The sequence below is a fragment of the Neovison vison genome, chromosome 2 (genome assembly GCF_020171115.1).
Source record: "Neovison vison isolate M4711 chromosome 2, ASM_NN_V1, whole genome shotgun sequence".
Taxonomy (NCBI): domain Eukaryota; kingdom Metazoa; phylum Chordata; class Mammalia; order Carnivora; family Mustelidae; genus Neogale; species Neogale vison.
Window position 1 is genome coordinate 214,291,227 of NC_058092.1, and position 23,747 is coordinate 214,314,973.

General features: G+C 46.2%; 1 protein-coding gene across 3 annotated transcripts in view; it reads left to right on the forward strand.

Moving 5' to 3' along the window:
- The window catches only part of SUFU (SUFU negative regulator of hedgehog signaling), a 113,613-nt gene that overhangs the window by 57,310 nt on the left and 32,556 nt on the right, over positions 1-23,747 (forward strand). For all 3 annotated transcript variants that reach the window (XM_044240402.1, XM_044240399.1, XM_044240400.1), the window contains exons 4-6: positions 19,207-19,349; positions 20,242-20,327; positions 20,595-20,667. In XM_044240402.1, the coding sequence (XP_044096337.1) occupies positions 19,207-19,349; positions 20,242-20,327; positions 20,595-20,667 (302 nt within the window). The remainder of the gene's footprint in view (positions 1-19,206; positions 19,350-20,241; positions 20,328-20,594; positions 20,668-23,747) is intronic.

Consider the following 23,747-nt stretch of genomic DNA (forward strand, 5'->3'; position numbering starts at 1 on the left):
ACGAGTTGGGGAGGGGCAGAGGGAGAGGGAGAAGCAGACTCCCCTCCCCAACTCAACAGGGAGCTGGATATGGGGCCCAATCCCAGAACCCGAGATCACGAGCCCAAGTCAGGTGCTTAACTGATGGAGCCACCCAGGCTCCCCTGAAAAAGTCTTGAAACAATAATCTAGTAGCAGTAGTAGGTGTTCTAGGTCCAGATTGTCATTACCATGTACCATTTCTCATTAAAGGAAAACTAAGGCTGGGGCCTAGGTGGCTCAGTCAGTGAAGCATGGGACTCTGGATTTCAACGCAGATCGTGATACTGGGTGATGGGATTGAGCTCTTTGTGAGGCTTTGTGCTGGTGGGTGTGGATCCTGTAGCATTCTCTCTCTCTCTCTCCTGTCTGCCCCTCCTCCCCTACTCCCGTGCTGGGTGCTCTCTCAAAAAAGAAAGGAAAGGAAAAGAGAGAGAAAGAAGAAAAGAAAAGAAGGAAGGAAGGAAAGGGGGGGAAAGGAAAGGAAAGAAGTTAAGGCTTTTTGGAGAAATGGCTGATTCCAGTTCTGAGGCAGGAAAATATACACAATGAGCCCATAACGTTTTTTTTTTTTTTTTAAGATTTTATTTTATTTATTTGACAGAGAGAGAGAGAGAGATCACAAGTAGGCAGAGAGGCAGGCAGAGAGAGAGAGGAGGAAGCAGGCTCCAGGCTGAGCAGAGAGCCCCATGCGGGACTCAATCCCCGGACCCTGAGATCATGACCTGAGCTGAAGGTAGAGGCTTTAATACACTGGGCCACCCAGGCACCCTATAACATCTTTTTTTTAAAAAACGGGTTTATTTATTTGAGGGAGAGTGGGAGAGGGAGAGAAAGAACATGTGCCCCAGCAGAGGGAGGGGCAGAGGGAGAGGGAGACAAGCAGACTCCCCACTTAGCTAGGAGCCAGACATGGGGATCCATCCCAGGACCCTGAGATCATGACCTAAGCTGAAATCCAGAGTGTGACACTTAACCAACTGAGCCACCTAGGCACCCCAGGCCTATAACATCTTTTTATACCAGAAAACAAGGAATGATAAGGATCATATCAACAGACTCAGGAGAGTCTCTATTTTAGAGACTTCTACCAGCCAAAGATGGGATTATATAAGTATTAAAAACAATAACAACTGCAATGGATTGAAACACATCAAATATATTAAAATCCATGTGTGCCTAATAATACTTAAAAAGGCAGACAACAAACTGATCATCTTTAGAAGATTTGATGATTTATTTTTCTTGAAAAATAGTGAATAAAGGAAAAGAACCACACATTTAATCTGCCTTTCCTATATAAACTAAGATTTCTAGCTAAACAATAAGGGACGATAGAATAGTTTTTGGACCCTCATTAGGAGGTATTGGATCTAGCAGTTGTCGCTGTGGCGCAGCCAGCCATGAGCTTACAACCTCTAGCTCTAACCTTTGGCATTTACAGGAAACACCAAGGACAGAGGGACATGCTAAATGATGGGATAGGGATGCAATCATCAAAATTCAGACTTTGGGGAATTTTACTGGAAAAACAACCTGGTTCCTTCAATAAGGAGAAAAAAAAAAAGGAAGAGGGAAAAACTTAGATTAAAAAGGCTTAAGAGGGGCGCCTGGGTGGCTCAGTGGGTTAAGCCGCCTGCCTTCAGCTCGGGTCATGATCTCAGAGTCCTGGGATCGAGCCCCGCGTCGGGCTCTCTGCTCAGCGGGGAGCCTGCTTCCTCCTCTCTCTCTCTCTCTCTGCCTGCCTCTCTGCCTACTTGTGATCTCTCTCTGTCAAGTAAATAAATAAAATCTTAAAAAAATAAAAAAAATAAAAAGGCTTAAGAATAAACCAGCGAAATACACTATGTGACCCTTATTTGGATAGTAATTTGAACAACTGTAGAAGACATTTATAGAAAGTCAGTTTGGGGGTGCCTGAGTGGGTCCATTGGTTAAGCATCTGACTCTTGATTTCTGCTTGGGTAATGATCCCAGGGTCATGAGGTCAAGCACCACATTGGGCTCTGTGCTCAGTGGAAAATCTCCTTGAGATTCTCTCCTTCTCTCTCTGCCCCCACCCCAATGCATGCTCTCCCTCTAAAATCAATGAATCAATCAATCTATCTTTGTTTTTTTAAAGGAAATCAATTGGGACAATAACTTTAGTATTTGATGATACTAAAGATCTACTGCCAAAATTTTTAGGTGTAATGCTTCTAATCGTAGTTACGTTTTTAAAAAGAATACCATTTAGAGATCTGTACTAAAATACTTCTGGATGAAATGATACGATGTCTGAAATTTGCTACAAAATAATCCTGTGGGGATAGGGTGGGAATTTGGGGTGGGGGTAGAATTATATATGATTTGGGATTGCCCATGGGTTGATAATTATTGAGGCCAAGTGTTGGGTATATGGGAGTTTATTGCATTATTTTCTCTATTTTGGTTGAAAATTCACCGTGACAGGTTATTTGTTGTTTGTTTCTCTCTAAAGCTTAAGTTTCAGACCCAAAGTTGGGGGAAGAATTCTTTTACTGCGCTTTGGAGACATCTGAAGCTCAAAGCTGTAGGGTAGGTTGGCCAAGCTCTAGTCGATTAAGAGAGAAAGAATTCCTCAGAAACCATCTTCCCCAGTACTCAGGTCACCTTTCTTTCTCTGCAGATTGTTTGGTATGGTTGGTGGATGGGAAGAAGGGTTGAGGTTTATTTGGTTTGGTTTGATTGATTCATCCAGTTTTGTCTGCTGAATCTAATGACTCACTCAGCAGTGGCTTCTTCCTGAAAGAGTTAGGGTAAAACCCTGAGCTCTACAATAGACCTGCCCTTGAAGAGTTCCTTACTTGGTTACACTTGAACTTGCAGTCTGGACAGAGGTAGACTTTTTTCCCTGTAATAAGGGTAGCACTTGAGTTAAGAATTTCTGTTTTCATCTACTTAACTTCTTCCATGGCTCCAGAAGGTTTCTCTCTTTGTAAATTGGAAACCAAATGCTTTATGTACGTTGGGCCAGGGTAGAACCAGATTCTTCTTTTGAAAGGTGCCAGAGCCACATTCTGTCCTCATGATCTTCCTTCCTGAAGGAAAAACAAAGATGCTTGTTTTGTCTGTACCTCCCAAGCCTGTAAATGCCAAGAATACAATTCTCTCCACTCCCAAAAGCAAACACCAAATAACAAAGCAAAAAAGTTAATCCTAAAGTAGTGTGTCCCTCCAGATTTCCAGACCTCTGCAGAAGGGGCAAAATGCCTCTCCTCTTTGGAATTTAGGCAAAACAAGGGCTGTGCTGAAGTTCTTTGACTTAGGAGTGTTCATAGATACAGTTGGAACTCTGCTCTGGAGCGTAAGTGCCTGAGCTCTGTTCACCCCTAACAAATGAAAATAGTGGGTGTGTGCAGCCATCTTCCCTCAGCCCAGTCTGGTTGTTGGTCGGTCAGTGGATGTATCTACCATTTTGATCCTAGATGTTAGTTGCTTTCAGTGCTGTGTTAGTCCTAAGCTGTACAGCAGTAAGAAGACTGGAAGTGCTAATAGGAAACAATATACAACGTGCAGAAATAAGACTAAGAACAAAAACAGTGAGGGAAAGAAAGGGGATTGTTTTTATGTAACTGACCATAACCACTAGGAGAAGAAAAAAAGAAAAATAGACAAGAAAAGTTTCAAGTTTGTGGCAAGAGTACCAGCACCATTAATCTGGTTAATATAGGAGAAGGTGGAGTGTTTGTTCAAGAACTTAACTGCTGGGGCACCTGGTGGCTCAGTTGGTTTAAGCAACTGCCTGCAGCTCAGGTTATGATCCCAGGGTCCCGGGATCGAGCCCCGCGTCAGTCTCCTGCTTCTCCCTCTCTCTCTGCCCCTCTCTCCTGCTCCTGCTTTCTCTCTCTGTCAAATAAATAAATAAAATCTTTAAAAAAAAAAAAAAACCCAAAACTTAAATGCTTAGCTGGAGAAAGTGCCACTTGTAACTTCTTAGAGACAAGCCAAGGACAGTCCCCTCAATTCCTGGACCGTCCGAGTCTGCCCTGCCACCCTCAGAGCAGGTGGTTCAGTGGCTCATGTTATGGCCGCAGGGGCAGTCGGAGGAGCTCCCACTGCATGTCAGAGGTAGGAAGGAGGAGTTCTTCTTTCTCATTGTATTTTTTTTAAGCATACTAATAATATAGACATCAATTTTGGAAGTTAATGATTCAGACTCTGTGAATAAAGTCAAAGACCTCCGTGACCACATGACCCAATCTCAGGCCCTTCCCCGTACCACTTTATCTGGTCAGTGTGCTTTCTGGCACCCAAACAGACTCTTTCCATGCATTCACCGTCTTTTGGGGACCTTTAGAAGTGGTTTGGGTTTGTATATCCCCCCCCCTTTTTTTTTAAGTAAACTCTATCCCCAATGCAGGGCTTGAACTCATGACCCCAAGATCAGGAGTCCCATGCTTTGGCAATGAGCCAGCCAGACACCCCATAATTTTTACTTCTTGAATGTGAGTGACAAGTACTGTCCTTCACAACTGGACTTCTTAATTAACTGTGTATCTTGGAGATCTTTCCATGTCAAAATATAAAGATTTATCTAATTACTTTTTCCCGCTGCCTATGATTTTATAGTATGCGTAAGCCGTATTTTAACCATTCTTTTGATGCACATTTAGGTTGTTTCTATTTTTTTCACTATCACAAACAGCACACAGATGTTGGGGGCATTCATTTTCGTTCTTCCTTGTGAACATGTTTTGCTCTAGGGCAGATTCGTACTATGAGGTGGCATGATTTGGTCACAGAGAAAGTACTGGTTATATTAATAGATTCTGCCAGGTGGCCCTCCATGGTGACTGTGCCGCTTTACGGATGCTTGGCAGCTAAATGGATTTTCATTGTAGACCTGCCTAATCTCTTCAGGAAAAAGATGGAAAGAGTAGAAGCATGTGCTTGATTTTAAAGCTTCAAAGCATCTCCTGGCACTGTTTGGGGGTGGGGGTAGGGAGTTGAAATGCTCATAGGGAGTGCAAATTTAAAACCCTCTGTAGTTATTTTAGCTTTAAGAACGAAGGGGCCTGCCTGCAGGTGGTGGACCCTGTGTGCTGGCTCAGGAGAGTGAGAGGGGCAGGGGTGGGGTTTGCCCAGTTACAAGCCTCAGGGCAAAAGACTTTTCCTTCCCATACTGACAGGTGTCTAAACAGATGGAGCTACTTTAAGAGAAAAATGAAAGCATCTGCCAGCTTAGGACTCAGGGCTCTCTGGAAATGGAGAGCAAGGACCTGTATGCCCCAGAGGAGAGCACGGCACAGGGTGCATGGACAGGATTTGACTAGTGACAGCTACACGCTGTGGCAGGTAACCCGTGCTGAGCTCTGTTTGCACTGAGGCATTCACGCTCCTGCAGGACGAGTGAGTCCTGCCATGGCCTTCTGTATGTGGACACAAGGTGAGGGGACCCACACTCTGCCTCTGGGGGAGCCCGACCGCAGGCAGGTAGTGAGCCACTCCTCAAAGCTCTGCCACCCCCAGAGACACAGAGCCACCAGCGGCCCCAGAGGCCCTCCAGCCTCCTACTTCCCCTGCCGCAACCCCTCCTCCAGGCCGCTGAGCTTCTCTGCTTATAAAAGGGATTTTCCTTACACTTCACTATTTGTCTTTATGATCGTGACTTTGAGGGAGAGGGAGAGCTGGGGAGCCAGAGGTTTGAGAAAATACATAGGGAAACAATTTTGATTCTCTTTCGACTGGCTTTGTAATCCTTGGCGATTCCTTTGATTCTCTGCAAAACCTAGAAGGAATATCCTTTAGGGTTCCTTTCAGTTTTGTAAGAACAAACATGTCTCCTCTCTCTTCGTTTCATTAAGTGGTTCAGCACGTTCATTTCCCTCTGTCTTGCAGCCACATTTAGCCAAATTAATATCAGACAGAACCAGCTGAGGGAAGCTCTCTAACCAAACATGCAAATTAACTTTTCAAGTCGTGAAACTGCACTCAGAACTTTAAAAAGGAGTGCATTGGGGGGCAGGGTGCAATTCATTCTCGCTTCCGCCATCTGACTGGCTTGGACAAACTTGACAGCCAGCCACCATCCACACCATCCAGCAGTGAACTCCGCCTGCTAGCCCCCAAAGCTCGTGAACACACGGCCAGAGACTGTTTCCCTCCCTCCCCACCACCACAGTATGTTTGTTCTCTTGTTATTTTTTCTTTCTTAAAAGAAAATAGCCTTTCTTTGGAGGAGAGTTGAAACCCTATGATGGGGATATGGTGCAGTCGTGCTCTTGAGACCTGTTTCTCTGCAAGCGTCTGGTCTGCTGTGCACGTGTGCGGAGAAAGACAGGGTTGCCAGATTCTGTTGATTTGTACCAGTTGAAGCCTCTAAGCTCTAGAATAACCCATCCTTTCCTCTCCTTGTGTTGCTCGAGTGTTAGATGGGAATAACCCAGGACGTCCGTACCTATTTTTTGCTCCTATGTGATGTGCGTGCATCACTGCCCTCAGCCACTCTCCAGAATTTGTGCGCGGGGCCTTGCCTCACCACTGCTGCAAGGCTCTGAGCTGAACCCTTAGCTTGGCTTGGAGATGGGGAGCAGGGGCCGGCAGGCAGGGAAGCGCTCACTACCAACTTCGCTTGCATTCTTGGAGGAGGGAGAGTTGCTGATCTTTTCCCACAAGAAGAGGGTCTGTGCCACTCAGCCTTTGGTAGGTGCTGTCAGGTGAGAATAGTGGAGACCTGGAAGAAGCCCTGGGTCTTAGGGTGCTAGGCCGGTATCCTCTGTGCAGTGCCTGGGCTCATATTCTCCCCAGAATGAGCATAGTGTCTCATGGGTGTGTTACCGGCTCCAGAAATGTAATCTGTGGCAGTGACATTAGGTCCTACATCCTGTGACCTCAAATTTTGTAGCCTCAAGGCACAAATAGTAAACACACACATCCCCCCTCCCCCCACTTGGCTTAGAGCAAGGAGAAGGCACCTGGGCTTTAGAAATTAGGATAGGATTACAGGAGAGATCCAGCAGGGGCAATGGGCCAACTCAGTGGCCCCAGTTAGGAGCATCTGGGCATAGGCCACCGGAACTGACTTTGAACTTTACCTCCTCCACTACCCCAGCCAGAGCGGTTTCATTCAGCAAAACCTCCAGGTTATCTCCTCTCTCTGAGGGGGGCGGGGGAGGGGGTCATGAGGCTGCCTGGGCTTGTACAAACTTGGGTTTCAGCCCATAAAGATATTTCAGTTTGTAGGCCTTCAGTGACTTGAAGGGACAGTCTTCTAATCTCAAAGGAAGACTTTGGATCCAGCTCTGCCAAGCAGACCGCAGTGGCTGCAGTAGCTACTTGGGCCTTCTCAGGAAGGAGGGTGGGGTCAGGCGGTTGCCAGATGCTCTCCATGTGTCTTGCTTTCATGCTGGGACTCTCCTGAGACAGGAGGACAAGCTACTTGACTCTTCCCTATCAGCTGTCTGTGTTGCTGGGGGCATGTCTGGGACATCTGGCATTTTAGGGAAGAACTGCTAAGCCCTCCTAACAATTATCTCTAGCTCTGTGTCTTCATATAGAACATTTGAGCATTCATACAGGACATTGTCAAACCAGGTGTGATCACTGATGTGATTTGTGAGCACCAAGAAGGCAAGAAAACTGGAGAGAGGTTCTTTAGAGACTGTGATGGCTACTCCATTGTTCAAAAGTTTGACCTGGTCGGGGAGCACCTGGGTGGCTCTGTGAGTTAAGCATCCAACTCTTGATTTCAGCTCAGGTCTTGATCTCAGGGTTGTGGGATTGAGCCCCCTATGGGGAGCTCAGCATGGAGTCTGCTTAGGATTCTCTCTCCCTCTCCCTCTGCCCCTCCTGCTTCTCCTGCTCACGTGCTTGCTCTCTCTCTCTCTCGCTCTCCCTTTCTCCCTCTAAAATAAATAAATCTTTCTCCCTCTAAAATCCCTCTAAAATAAATACATCTTAATGAAGATTTATAATAAATAAATCTTCATTAAGATGTATTTATTTTAGATTGTATTTATTTATTTGACACACACAGAGAGAGAGAACAGCAAAGGGAGAGGGGCAAACGGCTCTCCATTGACCAGGGAGCCTGTGTGGGGCTCAGTCCCAGGACCCTGGGATCATGACCTGAGCTGAAGGCAGACACTTAACCGACTGAGCCACCCAGGCGCCCCTAAATAAATCTTAAAAAAATAAAAAGTTTGACCTCAGAGTTGACAGACTCCAGTCTGCCAGCCAGCTTTGGGCCACCTCCCATTTTCCTGCTCTCTCTAGAATACCTCTTGCAGAGCAGCGACTCATTGACATCTGGCAAATTCAGCTGTGTTTCCTGCCCTTGCCCTTCTTCCTCTGGGAGCACTCACTCAAAAGTGTGTTTGACTTCAGACGTCCAAGCTTCAGCCGTGAGAAACCCACTCTTTTGGGCTCTGGAAGACAACATTAACCCTTTCCCTTCTGACCAGCCATATTAATTCCGGGATAGGGTGTGAAGGGTGGAGTGTTACTTTCTGAACTCTTACGCAAAAACATCATGGGGACTATACTTTCACACAGAATCATAGACTGACAGTCCTTTTCCAGAATTGGGATGAATTAAGAACTCTGGAAGAATGTATTTGTTCCTCAGTGTTTCAAAGGCAGCACTAATTATTTTGCAAACAATGGCTGTTTTCTTCTGCAACCTATTTCCCTAGATTTTGCTAACTTCTTATATCCGGCACAGTCCGACTTCAAACGACCAAGACTAAGGCTGGGTGTGTAGGAAGTGGGGGTAGGGTGAGGGCCAGTCTGAGAGGCCAGTTAGAAGCTGCACTCCCAGGACGCCTGACTGGTTCAGTCAGTAAAGCATGTGAGTTCGAGAGCCACATTGGGTGTAGAGATTACTTAAAAATAAAAATCTTTAAAGAAAGAATAAAAATAAAAATCTTTTTAAAAAGTATTTATTTGGGGCGCCTGGGTGGCTCAGTGGGTTGAGCCTCTGCCTTCTGCTCCGGTCATGATCTCAGGACCCTGGGATTAAGTCCCACATCGGGCTCTCTGCTTAGCAGGGGGCCTGCTTCCCCGCCCCCCCTTCTTCTCTGTCTACTTGTGATCTGTCTGCCAAATAAATATATGTAAAACCTAAAAAAAAAAAAATTATTTATTTGACAGAAAGAGAACATGCACAAGCATGGGGTGCGGGAGAGTGAGAAGCCCGATGCGGGGGCTCAATCCCAGGACCCTGAGATAACGACCCAAGCCAAAGGCAGATGCTTAACTGACTGAACCACCCAGGCGCCCTAAAAATAAAAATCTTAAAACAAAACCCTGTACTCTCATACAGCCCTCCTCTTGCCACGGAGTTGTTTGTTAGTGGGAAAGGAGACCTAGAGTAGTGAAACCTTCTCTCAGCTAAGCAAGGCACAGACCTATACCTATCAGTTTTTTGGGCTCTTTTTGCCAACTGGAGTGGTATTCCCCCGGTGGCTTTGCCAAATAAGCAACAGCTGAGGGAGGTTTCTTGGTGGCAGAGCTCAGAGGAAGAGGGAGGGGAATGGAATGTGAGCATCCAGGCCTCACCTGGAATGGCCTGCCTTCAGACTCCCAGAGGCCCCTCTGCTCTGTGGTTTGCATGGAGGGCCCACGATTTGCATCCTAATGTCTTGGTTAGGACACTTCAGGGAGCCAGAGAGAGGAAGAGAGAGGGAGCGCCCCCTCTAACCACTGGACTGAACAGCTGGGCCTCCGACAGAGGCATTATTAGCATTTGAAAACCCCTCTGAAGGGGCTGAGAACTTCCTGGGGTGGGCGCTGGGTCCTGAGTGCTGAGACCGAGGTGGCTCCACACAGAATGGGGCCGAGCATCCAGGGCATAAAGACCAGACTGGACTCAAGAATGAGCCCATTGTGGCTTTGTCCCAGGCTTGAAAACTGTGACCAAGGCTCTTTCATTGTTAAGAAAGACTGTTTCTTGGCCACAGCAGAGCTGGTAAGTCTAGTTCCCCCACCAGGCAGGGCTGGGGAAGAAAACCATGTCCTAGTCTGGAAGGTTGTTAACATCATGTGCTCTAAACCTTTCTGTGGGTAGTTGTGCGTTCTCCTCCCACTTCCCTCCTTTTAATTCACTCCTGGTCCCAGAGCAGTGACTGGGTCTGTCTCCCTTTTCTGCCTTAGGGTCTCGCCTTCTAGCTGCCTAAATTAAGCCCCTTGCTAAATGAAGTCTGTGCGAAATATTTTTTGGTCATTCGTACTTCATGTAAACAGTTTGGGTTTGTACGACGTTATTTTTAAGCCAAGGTCAGTTCTGGTTAATAAAAGGTCATGGTTCCACACCCTTTCAGCCTTTTTCCTGTTTCCAACTTATGTTCCTGTCAGGTTTGGGGTATATTTCTATAGACCAGACAGCTAGACGTGGTGCCGTGGTTGAGGACTGGACCAATTCTTTCTTAAACCAGGAGCGATGGTGCCACCTACTGGCTTATGCTGTGGGCTACAGGCTCTGTGGCGGGTTCTGGATTTCTGTTGGGGGACTAACTAGGATCTGGGCAGGAACAGCTGTATTGTATTCCAGTACGGGAGTTACACGCAACGGGGGAAAGTAAACTGAGCAGACACACTATTTTCTACTTACAGATAAGGAAGCGGACTTGGAAATTGTGGTTGGGCAAGTTGCCAAGGGTTGTAACTAGTACAGGACAGAGGCAAAGTGAACCTCTTTGCCAAGCACCAAGGTTGGCAAGAACCGGTGGCAAGCACTGGGGTTTGCCAGAGCCAGCTGGAGACATTAGGTCATAACTGGACAGGGCATTCAGTGACCTGAATAGTGAGGACTGTCTTCCCTCTTCAGGTTTCTGATACAGCCTTGCTGATTTGTCAGTTTGATAGGACTCTCTGAACCTCTAACGGCTCCTTAACCCTGGTTCATTTGCATTTTTAACAATGTTAGATAGACGATGGTAGCTGTTAAAAATGAAATTTGTTTTCATCAAATTGCTTTGAAGCTATTGCAGGCAACACTGCTTTTCCTCTTATTTTCCTCATTTAGTAGTAATATGAAATTTCCTTTTTTTGTTGTTCTTAAAGATTTTATTTATTTATTTATTTGAGAGAGAGCATGTGATGCAGGAGAAGAGCAGAGGGAGAAGGAGAAGCAGACTCTGCAGTCAGCATGGAGCCTGACCTGGGGCTCGATCCCACATCCCCTAAGATCATGTCCTGAGCCGAAATCAAGAGTCAGATATTGGGGCGCCTGGATGGCTCAGTGGGTTAAGCCGCTGCCTTTGGCTCGGGTCATGATCCCAGGGTCCTGGGATCAAGTCCCGTATCGGGCTCTCTGCTGAGCGGAGAGCCTGCTTTCCTCTCTCTCTCTCTCTCTCTCTCTCTCTCTGCCTGCCTCTCTGCCTACTTGTGATCTCTCTCTGTCAAATAAATAAATAAAATCTTTAAAAAAAAAAAAAAAAGAGTCAGATATTTAACCAGCTGAGCCATCCAGGCGCCACTATGAAGTTTCCTTTAAACTAAGTTTGTCTAGGTTTTTAAAAGTGAGTCAATCTTTTTTTTTTTTTTTAAAGATTTTATTTTATTTTTTGGCAGAGAGAGACACAGGGAGAAAGGGAACACAAGCAGGGAGAGTGAGAGGGAGAAGCAGGCTTCCTGCCAAGCAGGGAGCCCAAGGCAGGGCTAGATCCCAGGACCCTAGGAGAAACAGACTCCCCACTGAGCAGGGGCCCGGTGCAGGACTCGATCCGAGGACCCTGAGATCATGACTTGAGCGGAAGGCAGATGTTTAATTGATTGTGCCACCCAGGCGCCCCTAAAAGTGAGTCAATCTTAGGGAGAAAATACAGGTAGGTTATGATACAAATGGTAAACAGAAGTGTTATGATGACTTAAAAGTTTGGGAAATGTGGCACTGTGCCCACCATTACTGACTTGTCCCATGTCTGTGGACAGTCTCTCTCAATGATCCTTTCCTCATTATTTTCTACTAATGTTGGTCGTTCAGGTCGTATAGACCTATAACATGCTGTGATGTGTGGGCATTCTTTTTTTCTTTTTTTAAAGATTTTATTTATTTATTTGACAGAGAGAGATTACAAGCAGGCAGAGAGGCAGGCAGAGAGAGAGAGGAGGAAGCAGGCTCCCTGCTGAGCAGAGATCCCGATGCGGGACTCGATCCCAGGACCCTGAGATCATGACCCAAGCCGAAGGCAGCGGCTTAACCCACTGAGCCACCCAGGCGCCCATGTGTGGGCATTCTAAGTCCAGTTTCTCCCAGGCCACTACTTACTCTGAGAAGGTAGTAACCAAGAATCTGGGACCTTGGCCTTGCTTTGCCCACTTTACCTTTCCCCCAAGATTCCTCCCTTTCACCTACTATATTCATTCTTCTTAACATCTCTTTGAGCTATAATTCACATACCATGTAATTTACAGTTGTGAAACCATCTCCTCAGTGAACCCCAGAGCATTCTCATCACCCTCAAAAGCAATGTCACATGAGTCACTCCCTGTCTCCCCTAACCATTCTAGCCCTAGGAAACCACTACTCTCTATCTCCATAGATTTGCCTGTTCTTGACATTCCATACAAGTAGAATCACATACGTCGGGGCACCTGGGTGGCTCAGTGGGTTAAGCCTCTGCCTTGGGCTCAGGTCATGATCTCAGGGTCCTGAGATCGAGCCCCGCATTGGGCTCTCTGCTCAGCGGCGAGAGCCTGCTTCCCTCTCTTTCTCTCTCTGCCTCTCTGCCTACCTGTGATCTTTGTCAAGTAAATAAATAAAATCTTTAAAAAAAAAAAAAAGAATCACATATGTCCTTTTGTGACTGGCGTCTTTCACTTAGTATGTTTTTAAGATTCATGTTGTAGCATGTATCAATACTTTATTTCTGTTGCCAAATAATACTCCATTGTGTGCATATACTGCATTTTATTTACTCATTCATTGGTTGATCGACAATGCATTGTTTCTTCCTTTGGACTATTGTGAATAACATGGCTGTTGTTACCATTCATGTACATCTGTTTGTGTGGACAAGTATTCATTTCTCTTGGGTAGATACATAGGATTGGAATTGCTAAGTCATATGGCAACACCATTTTAATCATTTGAGAACTTGCCAGACTGTTTGCCAAAGTAGCTCCACTATTTTACGTTCCCACCAACAGTGCATGAGGGTTCCAGTTTCTATCCTTACCAACATTTGTTATTGCCATTGCAATTGTAGCTACCCTAGTGAGTGTGAAATGATGGTATCTCACTGCGGTTTTGATATGCATTTCCCTAACAGCTAATCATGCTGAGCATCTTTTCATGTGCTTAGTGGCTATTTTTATACCTTCTTTGGAGAAAGGTCTGCTCATATTCTTCACCCATTTTTAAAGTTGGATTATTTATCTTTTTATTATTGAGCTTTAAGTCTCTATATATTCTGGATACCTATCAGATATATGACTTGTAAATATTTTCTTGCATTCTGTAGGTTGCCTTTTCAATTTCTTTTCTTAAAAATTGTGGTTAAGGGCACCTGGGTGGCTTAGTGGGTTAAAGCCCCTGCCTTCGGCTCAGGTCATGATCTCAGGGTCCTGGGATCGAGTCCCGCATCAGGCTCTCAGTTCGGCGGGGAGCCTGCTTCCTCCTCTCTCTCTCTGCCTGCCTCTCTGCCTATTTGTAATCTCTGTCAAATAAACATAAATTCTTTTAAAGAAAAATTGTGGTTAAGTATGCATAACACAAAAATTTGCCATTTTAACCATTTTTTAAAGATTTTATTTATTTATTTGACACAGAGATAGAGAGAGAAATAGTGAGAGAGAGAGAGCACAAGCAGGGGGAGGAGCAGGCAGAGGAAGAGGAAGAGGAAGAAGCAGGCTCCCCGCTGAGCAAGGAGCCGGTTGAGGCACTTGATCTCAAGACACTGGGATCACGACCCCAGCCGAACTCAGACACTTAACCTACTGAGCCACAAGGTGTCCCATTTTAACCATTTTTAAGTGTGCAGTGGCGCGGCATGAAGTACATTTACACTGTTGTAGAACCATCACCACCATCCGTCTCTCCAACTTTATCTTCCCCAACTGAAACTCTGTGCCAGTTAAGTGCTGACCTGAGCTAATTTTTTTGTTTAGGTTTGTATTTATTGGGATGCCTGGGTGACTCAATCATTAAGTGTCTGCCTTTGGCTCAGGTCAGGGATCCTGATGTGGGGCTCGGTCCCAGGCCCCTGAGATGATGACCTGAGCTGAAGGTAGATGAGCCACCCAGGCACCCCAAGTGCTGACTTTCCATCTCCCCGCTCCTAGCCCCCAGCAACCACCCATCTACTTTCTGTCTCTGTAAATTTGACTACTCTGGTACCCCATGTAAGTGGAGTCATTCTTAAGGGAATTAGCTTTCTTGGCATAATGTTTTCAGGGTTCATCCATCTTATAGCATGTATTGGAATGTCCTTAAAAAAAAAAAAAAAAGATTTTTATTTATTTATTTGACAGAGAAAGACACAGCAAGGAAGGAACACAAGCAGGGGGAGTGAAAGAGGGAGAAGCAGGTTTCCCCCGAAGCAGGGAGCCCAATGCGGGGCTCAATCCTAGGACCCTGGGATCATGACCTGAGCCGAAGGCAGCCGCTTAATGATTGAGCCACCCAGGCACCCATAGCATATCCTTTTTTAAGGATGAAAAATAAATACCATGTTTTGTTAATCCGTTCATCCATTTATGGGGCCTTGGCTTGCTTCCTTTCTCTGGCTGTTGTGAATAATTCTGCTGGGAACATGGGTGTACATGTACATGTTTGAGTCTCTGTAATTCTTTCGGGTTACCCAGGTGTAGAATTGCTGGATCCTGTGACAAGTCTATGTTTAACCTCTGGAGGCTCTGTAACCCTGTTTTCCGCAGTGGCTCTACCATCCCAGGAGCAGTGCACCCTGCATCCCAGGAGCATCCCAGGAGCAGTGCACCCAAGTTGAAAGTTTTCCCACAACCTCACCAGCGCTTCTTGTTTTCTGGGTGGTTTTTGTTTTGTTTTATTATACAGAACCCATCATAATGGTTGTGAGGTGGTATCTCATTGTGGCTTGGATTTGCATTTCTTTTTCCTTTCTCAGTGGTACTGTTTGCAGCACAAAAGGTTTTCATTAATGAAGTCCTGTTTTTGGATCAATCTTTGTTACTGGTGCCTTTGGTGTCTATCTAAGAAACCATTGCCCAATTTAAGGTCAGAATGTTTATTTGTATGTTTCTTCTTAGAGTTTTACAGTTTCGGCTGCTACAGTTAGGCCTATGATCTATTTTAAGTTAATTTTTATTTATGGTCTAAGGAAGAGAGCCAACTTGATTCTTTCATATGTGGATTTCCAGTTGTTCCAGTACCACTTGCTGAAAAGACTGTCTTTCCTATATTGAATTGTCTTGGCACTGTTGTCGAAAATTAATTGGCTCTAAGTGTGAGGGTTTATTTCTGGACTCTAAATTCTGTTACATTGATCGAATGCCTATCCTTATGCTAGGACTACACCGGCCTTTTTTTTTTTTTTTTTTTTTTAAGACTTTAATTTTAAGCAATCTATCCACCCAGCGTGGAGCTTGAACTCACAACCCTGAGATCAAGAGTTGTGTGCTCCACCGACTGAGCCAGCAGGTGCCCAGTACCACACTGTTTGGATAACTGTAGCTTTGTAGCAAGTTTGAAATCAGGAAAATTAAGTCTTCCAACTTTGTTTTTTTCAAGCTTGTTTCGAGCTCTTCTGGGTCCCTGGCATTTTCATATGAATTTTAGGGTCATCATTTAAATTTCTGCAAAAAAGACATTTGGCATTTTTTTTTTAAGATTCTATTTATTTATTTGACAGAGAGATCACAAGAGTAGGCAGAGAGGCAGGGGGAAGCAGGCTCCCCACCGAGCAAGGAGTCTGATACAGGACTCGATCCCAGGACCCTGGGATCACAACCTGAGCCAAAGGCAGCGGCTCAACTGACTGAGACACCCAGGCGTCCCAACATTTGGCATTTTGATAGGGATTGCATTAAATCTATAGATCAACTTGGGGAATGTTAATGTCAACAATATTAAGTCTTTCTGTCCATGAATATTGTATATTTTTTCATTTATATAGGTCTTCTCTAATTCCTTTCAACAGTGTTTTATAGTTTACAGAGTACAAGTTTTATATTTTGGGGGTCAAATTTATGCCTGAGCACTGTTTTCTTTTTTACACTATTGTAAGCAAAAATTTTCTTAATTTTATTTTCAGATTATTCATTGCAAGTGCACAGAAATACAAGTGATTTTTCTACATTGCTGCTGTACCCTGCAACCTTGCTGAACTTGTTTATCCTCGTAGTTTTTCAGTGGATTCCTTAAAGTTTTCTTTGTACAAGATTGTGTCATCAGCAAATGTAGTTTTATTTCATGTCCAGTTTACCTGGATTTTGTTTATTTTTTCTTGCCTAACTGCCCTGGTTAGAACCCCTAATACAATGTTAAATAGAAATGATAAGAGTGGGCATCTCTATTATGTTCCTGATCTTAAAGGAAAATAATTCAGTCTTTTTTTTTTTTTTTTAAGATTTTATTTATTTATTTGACAGTGAGAAATCACAAGTAGATGGAGAGGCAGGCAGAGAGAGAGAGAGGGAAGCAGGCTCCCTGCTGAGCAGAGAGCCCAATGCGGGACTCGATCCCAGGACCCTGAGATCATGACCTGAGCTGAAGGCAGCAGCTTAACCCACTGAGCCACCCAGGTGCCCCGAAAATAATTCAGTCTTAACTATCAAGTGTGCTGTTAGCTGTAGGATTTTTGTAGATGCCCTTTTATAGATTGAGGAAGTTCATATCTCTTCCTAGTTTGAGTGTTTTTATCATAAAAGAGTATTAGATTTTGCAAATACTTTTCTATGTTTATTGAGATGATCATGTGGGGGTTTTTTAAAAATCTTCATTCTATTGATACATTACATTGGTTTTCTTAGGTTACATCAACCTTGTATTTCTTAAATCCCACTTGGTCATTATGTATAACTTCTTTATATGTTGTTTGTTTATATGTCAGTTGTTTATATGTCAACATATATATATATATATATGTTGTTTATATGTCAGTTTGCTACTGTTTACTGAGGATTTTTGTGTCTGTGAATTAGGGATAATGGTCTCTGGCTTTCTTTTCTTGTAATGCCTTTGTCTGGCTTTGGTATCAGGGTAATATTGGTTTTATAGAAAGAATTGGCAAGTGTTATCTCTTTTATTTTTTTGAAAAATTTGTGATGAATTGGTATTAATTCTTTAAATGTTTGGTAGAATTTACCGGTGAAGCCATTGGGGGTGAGCTTATTATGGGGTAAGCTTTTGAACTACTAATTCAATCATTTTACATGTTGCTTTATTTCTAACTTGTAGATCATGCAAGCTACTTGTAAACACATATTTCTGTAAAAGGAGAAGGAATCTGGGAAGAGTGGGCACAGCAGGAATTGGGAAATTTGAAGGTTTCTAATTGGCTCTGGCTAGAGCTGTGCCTTCTCTCCCTTTATCTCCCCATGTCTCCTAGAGGAAGTAGTCTTCCTTCACCCTCATGAATGAATGCTTTTGAAGTTAGGACCAAAAAGATGGAAAAAGTAGTTGGTCTACCCATACCTGACACTGGAAGGGAGTTAGTATTCAGACCAAGACAAGGGAGAGCACAAGCTCTCTCAGGCCTCCCTGGGAGGCTTTGGGCTGGTGTGTGTGTGTGTGTGTGTGTGTGTGTGTTTTCGTATTGTGCCTTGCCTTAAATATTGATCAAAAGTGAAGAGTCCCCAGCTGTTGAGAATCCCAGATCATAAGTGATAGACCACGATGAACCACCATACAGCTATTTAAAGAATGAGGTAGCAGATGCTTGGGAGGTGCAGTCATTTGAGCGTCCAGCTCTTGGTTTTGGCTCAGGTCATGATCTCAGGTTCCTGGGACCGAATCCTGCATCGGGCCCCATGCTCAATGGGGAGCCTGCTTCTCCCTCTGCCACCCCCCACCCCACCCCAAACCAAACATGTGCCTGCTTGCCAATTCTGCCGGCCTTCAATAGAAAAGGACAGGCTGCTACTGTGGCTGCTCACTCAGCCTGGCACATCCAAAGACTTATTTGGGGCTGGGGAGCCAGCTTGCGTACGCTCTCTTTCTCTCTCTGACAAATAAAATCTTAAAAAAAAAATTAAAAATGTAGGGACACCTGGGTGGCTCAGTGGGTTAAAGCCTCTGCCTTCGGCCCAGGTCATGATCCCAGGGTCCTGGGATCGAGCCCTGCATCGGGCTCTCTGCTCAGCAGGGAGCCTGCTTCCTCCCCTCTCTCTACCTGTTTCTCTGCCTACTTGTGATCTCTGTCTGTCAAATAAATAAATAAAAATCTTTTAAAAAAATTTAAAATGTGCAAAGCAGTGTGCTGCCATTTTGTTAGGAAAACAAGGAGGAGGGACCCTGTAGATGCACACAGGCTGGTAAATGCAGAGTACCTTTGGAAGGGTACCGAACAGAAGAGTCAGGGGTAGGGGGTACTTCATACCCCATGGGTGTTTTCTTCCTTGTGGCTGTGCTGTCCTCAGCAGTGTTTTTGAAGTGCTGAGCCTCTGCAAAGCACAGTGGTGAGGCTCTGAGCTGGCTGCGTTTGCATGTTTCCCTTGGTCAGGCCAGGCACCGTGTCCTGTGATTTCATGGAAACGCCCGCCCCTCCAGACTGTCCATCTGGGCAGAGGTGTGTGGGTCACCGTCCGGACCTCCATGTACTTGAAGCTTCCAGTGTTCCTCAGGAATCCCTCCACCTGTCTACCTGTGGGAAACCAGTGGCCAAGCTCAATAGCCCTCCACAGGTGGTTCCTTTCAGAAACACTTCCACCAGCACAGGAAAGGACTGGGACCAGGGCTGTGCTTTCCCAGGTGAAGTGCTTTCACTGACTCCCAGCCTCCCTGAGGATTTCTGGCCACGTGGCCCCACACGGAAGCACCTTGTTCTTTCCTGGCAGACCTGATCATGGCTCCCCAACTCCAAATAAGTCTTTGGATGTGCCAGGCCAAGTGAGCAGCCACAGTAGCAGCCTGTCCTTTTCTATTAAAGGCTGGCAGAATTGGCAAACAGGCACACGTTTGGTTTGGGGGGAAATAGCCACAATCTTTCCTCCTGTATGAGCAAATGCTTCTTCTGGAAGATGGGGGTGCTTCCCAGCCTGGGCTTCTCTGCTGAAGCAAGGCCTCCAACACTCATGTCTGTCCCACAGAGAACACCTTCTGCAGCGGGGACCACGTGTCTTGGCACAGCCCTTTGGATAACAGCGAGTCGAGGATTCAGCACATGCTGCTGACAGAGGACCCACAGATGCAACCTGTGCAGACACCCTTTGGGGTAGTTACGTTCCTCCAGGTGAGGCTGGGATTGGACAGGGGCTCGAGCCTTCTCTGGGGGAAAAGCCTTTGTAGTACAGAAGGGCTTGGGTAGGGAGTATGAAGGCAACAGATTTCCTTGTCTTCTTGCATTTTCTCTTCCCTGGGCTGGCTCATGAGATTTGGATGGTCTTGTTTAGCCTGCTGCAATGGGGGAAGGAGGAAAGGGAAAGGGCCGGGGTAGGGGGCCGGGGTTTGGATGGCTGTAGTTGAGCGGCTAAGGCTAACAAGGCAGGTATTTTGGTGAGCTGATGAAGACCCAGACAGCAGCAGGCATGGGACCACCCAGCAGGAAGACGGCCTTACCCTTGCCCAGGGGGAGAGTGCACGGCCACCCCCCCACCCCCGCTGCAGCTGGGTTTGTGATCAGGCTGGGTCTGTGTGAAGGTTCGCTTGTTTCCCCTTGAGGTTTACACAAAGGCCCCACCTCTGAGGAAAGAAAGAACTTTTCTGCAAACCGCTGGGGCTTTTTGGTTGTGGTTCGAAGCTTGAAGGGCCTCAGAATCTCCTGTGTTTACATTCCCTGTGATCCTAACTTAGGCCAGAACATCTCCCTAAACCTACCCTTGCTCCAGAGATGGGGGCTGAGGACCCATTCTGATGTTCACCTCTACAGTACGGGGCTAGTCATTGTGTCACCCAGACACCTGACCCACTGTAGTAGGACAAGGGTCAGCCCTCAGTGCTCTGTTTTGGACTCTTACACCTCCTAAGGAAACCATCCCATTTTGGACAGACAAGCCCCTGACCCTAGAGCCTGCCTGTGGTCCCCTGACTTGAGTTGACCCTAAAAGAGCCAAGGCGGCGGTCCTCCTCGATGGGTGGAAGGAATGGCTATTAACACGCAATGGCATCTTATCCCTGGGTCTCAGATTGTTGGCGTCTGCACCGAGGAGCTCCATGCAGCCCAGCAGTGGAACGGACAGGGCATCTTGGAGCTGCTGCGGACGGTGCCCGTGTGAGTACACGCCTGCCCTGTGAGGTAGGGCCTGGCTTCCTGGGCCTGGGGGTGGGAGTTCCTCCTTATCCCCACATGTGGGCTTCCCTTTACATTGTTTTTCAGGCACTGGTTTTTCACATCAGGGACTCCTGATGATTCACTCCCTGACAGTCCCTGACTTCGAACTGCTCTCCTGTGTTCTGGGCCTGCACAGGGAAGTCTGAATGTCCAGCCCATCAGCCCCAGACCCTCAGTTACCATCCTGTCCCCTTTCCTTGTCCACAGCGCTGGCGGCCCCTGGCTGATAACTGACATGCGGAGGGGAGAGACCATATTTGAGATCGATCCACACCTGCAAGTATGTCTTGAGTGAGGAAAACCTTTCTAGCACACTATGCATAGGCCTCTTCCAAATAATACTGGCTTTCATGCTGGGAAAATGGAGGAGCTTTATTTGTGAATGATCAGAACTCTGGCATGATTTGGAACTTACCTCCTGAATTCTGCAGAGCACGTAGGGAGCAAGCAGAAAGCTCAGGCCAGGAAAGCTTGCCTCAGACACATGGTTTTTGGGATTTAAAAGGGGTGGGATTAAATTGACTTTGATATTACAAAGAGATGGAAATATATAATACTGAGATTGTTTGGGATGATACTACAGTCATAGCTTGGTTGGAATCATAAAAAAATGAGGATCCGTGCTTACTCTGACACTTTAAAATATAAGAGCAGTTCTCGAGATAATGGAACTACATCAAAGAAGCAAACTGGAAATTGTTTGTACCAATAAAAAAAAAAATAAACTAAAAAAAGGGTGGGAGGAAAAGGATGAATTTTACTGTATGCAAGTCATATATATCAATAAACCTGACTTTAAAAAAAAAGTAAGATCACCAGCTTTTCACTGTAGAACATCGATACAGCGTGTCCAGTATTCATCCTCCCATTTCCCCCTTCTTCAAAAAACATAGACCTTCCTTCAGGGAGCCACCTCCCTACTGCCAGCACCCTGTAACACCCAGGATGGGTGATACTGACCCCATGCTCCAGCCATAGTAGGTTGTGATTGGCCAAGTGATCACACACCCCTTTTCGATACAGCTTCAGCTTGGGCCATCAGAACTCCTGGCTCCCCTCCTGGGCAGGTTGGCATTCCTAGATGTATAAAGGAAGTCTGTATACAGGCAGGCCTGCAGTTGCCCACTCACTGTGGCCCAACTGTGCAGGGACATCTTTGATTTCTTAGAAGAAACATGCTTTGCATGCAAGTTAATTTTGAAAACCACTAGAGCATATCTTCCTAATGGGCCACTCATGAAAGAGGGTAGTAGACGGCTAAGAACGTTCCTGGCATGTATGCCCTTCCTTCTACTTCCCCCGACCAGTAGTAGGCCATTGCCATCTCTGAACCTTTCATGTCTCAAAATCTGGCAGGCTGTGGGCAGCCACCAGGAGCTCCATGTCCTCCAGGAGGGACGCGAGGTGGCAAGGGAAAGGTAGCAGGCAGACATACAGCCAGCAGTTCCTGGGGGTTCTTTACTATAGACCTGTTGAGTTCTGGGGCAGAAGCCCTACTCATTCACACATGATGCTCCTCTATTTTCCTAGTGCCTTTAACACTGAAGTTTTCAAATTGCTGCCAGGATCCTCTGTTACCTCTACGTTAAAGTTGGTTTCTCTATAGCTTCTGCTTATGCAAAAACCAGGAACCATGAAGGCTACGTTTCCCCATGTCCTTGTTCTGCAGCTACACTGGGATCCAGCATGAGGGACAGTGGGCTGTTGGTTAGCCCTGGTCATAAGTGCCAAGCACTAAGAAAGAACTTGGTCATTTGGCTGGTAGGGTAAGCAGCCCATCCTTTGCATGCCAAGAACAGTTCTCCATCCGAGTCTTTGGGCTCTGCTGAGACCAGCCAGCAGGACCCAGAACCCAGTGGTCTTTAAAAACAAGTGGTGGGGGGATGGGGCTGGCTCATTAGGTGGGGCATTTGACTCTTGATTTCAGGGATCATAAGTTCATGTGCCATGTTGGGCCTAGAGTTTACTTAAAAATAAAAAAATTAAAATTAAAAAAAAAATAAGCAAGGGGACATCGGTGAGAAAGCCCAGTTGTTTTTTTTTTTTTTTCCTGGTGACCCTGTGCACTAAGTGGGAACTCTTCAGTGCTCATTTGTAGCTGTCTGGGGCCTGCTAGCAGGCGGTTCATTGTAGAGCTGTCTTCTCTTCCTTTGCTCTGAGCTCCGCTGCTAGCGAGCTGTGTGCTTTAAAAAGTCCCTTAACATTTCTGGGGCCTAACTTTCTTTTTTACTTATAAAATAAATGGGCTGAACTAGTTGAGTCAAGAGGCATCCTCAGCTCTTTGCTTAGGTGGGGGACCTCAGGGCAGCCAGTGGAAAGGGTAAAAGTTCAGACTCTACCCTGAGCAGAGCAAGGCCTGCCCACTCCTGCCTGGAGCACAGAGCTGCTCCTGTCAGTCAGCAGATCCTCTGCTCAGGATCCCCAGCTTTGGGGCACTTGGCTGGCTCCGTCAGTAGAGCATGGGACTCTTGATCTTGGAGTTTTAAGTTAGAGCCCCACTTTGGGTGTAGAGATTTTTTAAAAATAAAATCTTAAAAAAAAAAAAAAAATGGATCCCATCTTTGCCCAGGCTGATTATAGCTCTGGAAAGGAGGAAAGTATGACTCTTGGAAAGGAGGCATCAGGGCAGGGCCGTCTGCTGACTGGTCCCAAGAAATAAGGACCTTCCCTCTTGTTCCCACAGATAGGCTTCCTGGCTGAGCTTCAGGCCTGTGTGGTGCCTGTGGAGGCCCCGGCGGGAGGGTCAGGCGGAGAGGGAGCTACAGATTCTCACTGAGGTGCTTTCAACTCATGAGCTTTATTTGGCCCACATGGCTGTTTATAAGCAGCGTTGCTAGAGCCTTCCAGATGACCTTTAATCCAACGCCCAGCATCACAGAACTATGTTTTACCAGAAATCCCAGAGATGTTTGGGTACAGCTCTTCCTTGAGGCCATTTGGAGCGTGTTGGGACTCCACAGTGCCAAGGCCTACACAAAGGCAGGGCCTCTGATGGGGTCTGCAGATGGCCACTGCCCTCCAGGCCCCCATCTCAGTCTAAGAAATGGAAAAGAAACTCCATCCAGAGTCCTTTGCCAAACAAGTTAGTGATGCAGCTAGGGGAAGTCCTGCCCTGCCGCTGCTCTCTGGCTGTGCTTTTCTGGGTGACCACACCCTCTGCTGTTAGAAGAGGGAACTGCTGTGGGAGGTCTGAGGAGTTGGGCCCAGTCCTGGCCTCTCCTGCCTGTGGCTGGCTTCCACCCTGTCTTCTGTGGCAGTAACTGGGGGGTTCTTCCTGCATGACAGGGGGTAGAGGAAGGACTGTGCCTTTCCTCAGGGCCGAAGTGCCACATCAGCTCCATGGGCCAGCATGGGGTGGCC